The sequence below is a fragment of the Argentina anserina genome, chromosome 5 (assembly GCF_933775445.1).
Source record: "Argentina anserina chromosome 5, drPotAnse1.1, whole genome shotgun sequence".
NCBI lineage: Eukaryota > Viridiplantae > Streptophyta > Magnoliopsida > Rosales > Rosaceae > Argentina > Argentina anserina.
This window is the reverse complement of record NC_065876.1, coordinates 5697080-5703309: the sequence shown is the minus strand read 5'-3', so window position 1 is coordinate 5703309 and position 6230 is coordinate 5697080. Positions and strand designations below refer to the sequence as shown.

General features: G+C 38.1%; 1 protein-coding gene across 1 annotated transcript; it reads left to right on the top strand.

The window, feature by feature from the left end:
- The first annotated feature begins 237 nt into the window (after positions 1–237).
- On the top strand, positions 238–5639 carry LOC126793578 (C2 and GRAM domain-containing protein At5g50170). The gene is made up of 10 exons (XM_050520138.1): positions 238–683; positions 1659–2864; positions 2962–3144; positions 3220–3503; positions 3708–3824; positions 4051–4313; positions 4419–4602; positions 4840–5112; positions 5211–5506; positions 5539–5639. The coding sequence occupies exons 1-9, from the start codon at positions 326–328 to the stop codon at positions 5439–5441; spliced, it is 3099 nt and encodes a 1032-aa protein (XP_050376095.1). The 5' UTR covers positions 238–325; the 3' UTR covers positions 5442–5506; positions 5539–5639.
- Positions 5640–6230: the final 591 nt, after the last annotated feature.

The window sequence follows — 6230 nt, the reverse complement described above, 5'->3', positions numbered from 1 at the left end:
TTTTTCGTGCACCACTCTAGATAATTTATACAATAACTATTGATGATGCTCTAATAAGACAAACCGTTTGATGCCCTTGACCTCCCTAAAAACGCTACCGACTCACACTTCCATATTTACGTCTCACTTCGACACTTCCTTCGTGTCCTTCCTCTCTTGCTTCCACGTTCCCATGGCTTCCCATGTCACACTTTTCCACCCTCGTTAAACTCCTTCTCCACCGCCATCACCAACACTCGGTAGGTTTTCGACGCACTCAAACCCAACTCTATTTATTATTACTCCCCGCCTCTTCTTTCTATGCTCACAAGGTGTAATAATCACAATGAGGCTTTACGTGTATGTGATGGAAGCTCGTGACTTGGCTGTGAAGAACTCCTCATGCTTTGTGGAGGTTCAGGTTGGGAAGCACAAGTCCAAAACTAGGATTCTGAGGAACGCCAACAACCCGGCTTGGAATATAGCGTTTGTGTTCGGGGTGTATGATATGAATGAGGAGCTAGTTGTGTCTTGTTTTCACCAGGATGATGACTTTATTAATGGTTTATCTAATGGGGTGGAGCTGATCGGTCGGGTTCGGATTCCGGTGGGGTCTGCTGCTACTGAGAGTTATAGTACCTTGCCGCCGGCATGGTATTCTTTTGAAAGGCCCAAGTCCGGGAAGTTCGTCAATAGAGATTGTGGTTAGTTCTCTTTGTCTGGTTACTTGTTAATTAGCTTTAGATATCAAGACTAATTTTTTTTTGGTTATATATTTTTGTATTTTGGGTAACTAAGAACTTGGATTGGCATTGATGTTACTGCATTCCATCTCTCATTAATCCGCTATGAATTTGATGAGAAGTTTGATCCTTTATCTCCTGTAGCTGGTTCTTTTGTTTTAGACTTTTAGTTAATAAATGATTGCAAGCTGCAACATTAGTTATAAATATAGTTCATTCATGGAGCTGCATTGAAGCTTCCATGAAAAATTGGTTGGGGTCTTCTGATTTCTCATAGCTTTCCTTAGAACAGACGATCTATTTTCTTATATAGCATTTGTGATGACTATTCATTCTCTAGTTCTGAATTCCTGACTCACATATTTAGAAAATAAATTGTCATATTTTTAGTGGAGGAGAGATCATATAAGCTTCAAGATTTCCTGGTAATCCTCAGTGTAATTAGGATAAGGCACCAACTTACAACACAAAACTCATCTTGTGTGTGCTTTTCACATAATGTCACCAATCTTGTGTGTGCATTTCTAGGGACTTTCCATGGGAAATGTAAAATCAAGCTGTTTCCACAAAATCAGTCATGCTTTACTATGTCAATCACATTTCTGGAGTTGATAGTAAGTTAGTGGTAGACTATAAACTTTACCCTCTTTAGTAATTCTTATCATTGTAGACTTTCATACAGCTGAGTGTATGTTTTTGGTTCCTAAATGTGCAGAGGATGGTGATTTTCAGGTCATAAATCTATAATAGCGAAGTCTGTAACAAATTACCCGTGTTTGCTAACTTCACTGAATTGTCTTCCCCATGAGCCTTTGAATTGTGAAATGAATTTCTCAATTCAGTCGTTCATATGGTGGATTATTGTTTGAAGTTTTAGTACCAGAGCAGATCCTTTACATCGATTATCAATTTTGAATATTTGCCCTGTATGTACAGGAAAAATTCTTCTCACTCTCTCTTTGCATGAAAAACGCCACGATGCTGCTGCTAATGACCTCACTTGTTCACACTCAAATATAACTGAGGAGTCTAAAGAGACTGACAGTCCATGTGTATCATCTCATGGCGTCTCAGGCTTTAAATCTCCATGTGAAAATATACTGGGAGGAAAACAATTGATGAAGGGTCTTAGGAGACGTATGGACAAGCTTCTTCATAAGAATGATGAAGGATCAAGATCTGATGATTCTTCTGAGTTGTCTAGTTCAGTATCTGACTATGAAGATTGCACGGAGGAACAGCATTCTGGTTATAGCTTTGAAGAGTCTCTTGCAATGATGCAGTCAATACAGAGCAATCAAAAAATGCCACAAAATCTTCAGGGTGGAATTCTTATTGATCAGGCTTATGTTGTTTCACCAAATGATCTTAATGTGTCTCTCTTTACCCCAAATTCACAGTTTAGGAGAGATTTAGCAGAACTTCAGGGGACAACTGATATACATGAGGGGCCTTGGATGTGGAAATCTGGAGAGATGTCGTGTTTAACACGAGTCGTTACCTACATAAATGCTGCCACAAAGTTGGTTAAAGCTGTAAAAGCCACAGAGGAGCAAACATATCTCACAGCAAACGGAAGGGAATTTGCTGTATTGTCACGTGTTTTTACACCCGAAGTTCCATGTGGGAGTTCATTCAAGGTTGAATTGCTTTACAAGATATCACCTGGACCAGAGCTACCTTCAAGGGAAGAATCGTCCCATCTTGTGATATCATGGGAAGTTAACTTTCTCCGTAGCACATTGATGAAATGCATGATTGAAGGAGGAGTTCGACAGGGACTTAAGGATAGTTTCGAGCAGTTCTCCAGTTTGATGGCTCAGAAGTTTAAAGTGCTGAATTTTACAGATTTGTCTGACAAGGATCATATCCTGGCAAATATGCAGGCAGGACACCAATCAGATTGGGAATTGGCAAAAGGATACTTCTGGAATATGACTGTTGTTTCCACTATTTTTATGGTTTTATATATCATGGTGCACATTTTACATTGTGAACCAAGTGAACCTCAAGGCCTAGAATTTCATGGATTTGATTTGCCGGACAGTATTGGAGAGTTCATAACATGTGGAATTCTAGTTCTTCAATTGGAGCGCGTTTATAATATGGTTCAACACTTTGTCCAAGCTAGGTTGCAACAAGGCAAGCACTAATATTATGTTTTAGTCTTTCAGAATTATTTAAGTTGAAAGTTCAGTCTCTTGATCTCACAGCTCTGAATTTTCCAATAAATAAACAGGTAGTGATCATGGAGTCAAATCCCAAGGTCATGGATGGGCCCTCACTGTTGCCTTGATTGAAGGGACAAACTTAGCCTCCTTGAATTCATCAGGGTTCTCTGATCCCTATGTGGTTTTCACCAGCAATGGTAAAACAAGAACAAGCTCTGTCAGGCTTCAAACTACTGATCCTCAATGGAATGGTAAGGTCTTTTTCTCCCTCTTATCCGTATATTCTCACCCACATTTTAACTTATGAATCCTGAATAATCATGCAGACATACTTGAATTTGATGCTATGGAAGAACCTCCATCAGTTCTAGATGTGGAAGTTTTTGATTTGGATGGCCCTTTTGACCAAGCTATGTCACTAGGCCATGCTGAGATCAATTTTCTGAAACCCACTGCTACTGAGCTCGCAGACATGTGGGTGCCCCTTGAGGGAAATCTTGCTCAGTCTTCTCAATCAAAGCTGCATTTAAGAATCTTTTTGGACAATAACAACGGACTTGAAACAATTAAGGAGTATATGAACAAAATGGAAAAGGAGGTTGGAAAGAAGGTAAGGACTTGAAAACACCTTTTCTTCATTAGTTTTCTTGAGTTAATCCATGACAGTGTATAATTTCACTTACTTGAGTTTCTTATACATAGGTTATTTGTCGTGCTTCCTTTATGGTACTGTATTTGGAATTCTTTTCTTGAAATTAAATTGAGCCAAGTTTCTACCAGAGACGGTGAAAATACCTTGCTTAATTCTTGACAGTTTTATCTCCGATCGCCTCATAGGAATTCTGCATTTCAGAAGTTGTTTGGGTTACCTCCAGAAGAATTTCTCGTCAGTGATTTTTCATGTGCTATGAAAAGGAAAATGCCAGTGCAGGTAACATCATTCGTTTTATTATATTATTTCATTACTCGAAGGAGAAAATTAAAAAGGAAGTTCACGATCACAATAAATGTTCTTAGACTCGGGTGGTGTTTGACACACAAAGTACATTGAAATGAGTGTTATAAATTATATTAGATCTATCTGGTATATACCAGATAATGGTGTTTGTGTATCTGCATTGAGTTAAAGTCTTTACAATGATGACTTTCTGATGCAGGGACGACTTTTTCTATCAGCGAGAATAGTTGGATTTTATGCAAACCTGTTTGGACACAAAACAATATTTTTCTTTCTTTGGGAGGATATTGAAGATATCCAAGAACATCCCCCCTCCCTATCATCTGTGGGAATCCCTTTGCTGGTTATTGTACTGAAAAAGGATCGAGGTATTGATGCAAGGCATGGGGCGAAGTGCCAAGATGAAGAAGGCCGGCTTAGATTCTATTTCCAATCATTTTTGTCATTCAGTTCAGCCAGCAGGTAGTGGTATCAGGATTCTACATTTGATATAGGGATTATTTCATTTATGCTAAAGAATTTATAGGTATCGAATGGCATTTGGTAACCAATTACATGTCTTGGCAGGACGATTGTTGGCTTATGGAGAACAAGAGCGCTAAGTCCAGATCGAAAAGCACAAATTGCTGAAGATCAGGATGATTACGAAGAAAGATTGAAGACGCTTGAGGATAGTCAAGATACTGAATCCATACTTGATCTTGGAGATACAAAGATGTCTAAAGTTTATACTGCACAATTACCTGTGAATGTAAGTTGTAGTTCCTTTAATTTTCTTTCTTTTCTTGGTTTGTTACATCTTAAAGATAGGCTTATGCAGAGTTTGTGAATTTGTTAAATTAAATGAAAGACTGCAGAACTTGCTATGCAGCTTTGGCATTTTTTCTTAGAGAAAGAGATATGCTCTCTAGAATCTAGATCGATCACGATCTGAATCCTGATAGATTTTTTTATTCTACTACTGAGACCCTTCTGGAACATTGTGCAGACAGATTACTTGATGGAAATGTTCAATGGAGGAAAGCTGGAGCACAATGTTATGGGGAAATCAGGTTGTCTTAACTATGCAACGACTGCATGGGAATCTATAAAGCCAAACGTTTTTCAGCGATGTTTGTCTTACAGTTTCAACCGCAATGTTTCCATTTTCGGCGGAGAGGTGGCATGCAGACAGCAGAAATCTCCAATTGCAAATGGGGAGGGATGGATCATTGATGAAGTCATGGCCCTGCACGATGTTCTGTTTAGTGATCATTTTCGGGTATGTGATATCAAAATGAGAATCACCGGCCGGTTTTTATTTTTACATTTCTGTTTCGCCACTGCTCGAGTCATATGGTCTTATGTCTTTATGCGCAGGTTCAGTTGAGGTACCGGATTGAGAACTCTGGCCATGCTCCTAATGCATGCAAGTGCAATGTCTATGTCAGGGTCACCTGGCTCAAAAGCACGATGTTTCTGCACAGGATCAAACGCAACATAGCTGAAAAGTTTGCTCATAGACTGAAGGATGTATTTGAATTGGTAGAGAAAGAGATTCTCTTGACACCTCAACAGGGCATTGGCCTTTCACATTTCTCTTTGTGCTAATAGGTATTCGATAGTGTTATAGTTTTGTGTCCTAATTTCAGACCCAAAGAAAAGCCTATGTTATAGATGCTCGTTGGAAATACAGATGATATCCACAATGTATGAACAACATAAGCAATAACTTATATCCAATCCATTTTATGTTTAAGACTTTATTTGGCTCCTTGGAGCTTTTCTAACATGTCACTAATCTCATGCGGAGAACCATACATCTCATGCCTATGCAATCACAAATTCACAATGATCAAATATGACTATGAGTAGGATTCGGAATGATTTGTATTCTTGCGCTAGTGCGCATTTTCTTTATGTTTTTTTTTCCTTCTCATTGACTTCATTATTGAATACCATTTGTCAAAGTTTGAAATCAAAAGGATATTGCCATTTTTGTAATGTATATGCTAAAAGAGTTTCTGTAACTACAGAGGAAGGAGAGCATGTTCAGTCTATTAGTCTTACATTACTATGATTTGAAATTCTCATCTTTATGAAAGATTAAGTTGGTAAATACTATGTGGTTTTACCCTATGTTCTATGATCACAACTGGTGCTATTGCATATATCAACTTCAAAATAAGCTGTCTTGATAATAATATAGGGTAAACATATATAGCGAAGCAAAACGATTATGCATAAGTCAAATACTTATTTGTCTCACCATAAAAGCTAGAATAAGAATGTGTTTTTGTAAATTCTATTATTTTTCTTCCAATAATTAATGGTGAAACTAATTTAGTATGATTATGATTGGAAAGTGGGTTGAATTCGGTGCTGATTTTGAAATGCAGT

Bases quoted from the DNA above. Each gene is read 5' to 3' on its own strand.
- LOC126793578 (XM_050520138.1), top strand. From the start codon at position 326: ATGAGGCTTTACGTGTATGTGATGGAAGCTCGTGACTTGGCTGTGAAG. The intron at 3,504-3,707 runs GTAAGGACTTGA...AATTCTTGACAG, and splicing joins AAAAGGAGGTTGGAAAGAAG to TTTTATCTCCGATCGCCTCA. The intron at 3,825-4,050 runs GTAACATCATTC...TTTCTGATGCAG, and splicing joins AAAGGAAAATGCCAGTGCAG to GGACGACTTTTTCTATCAGC.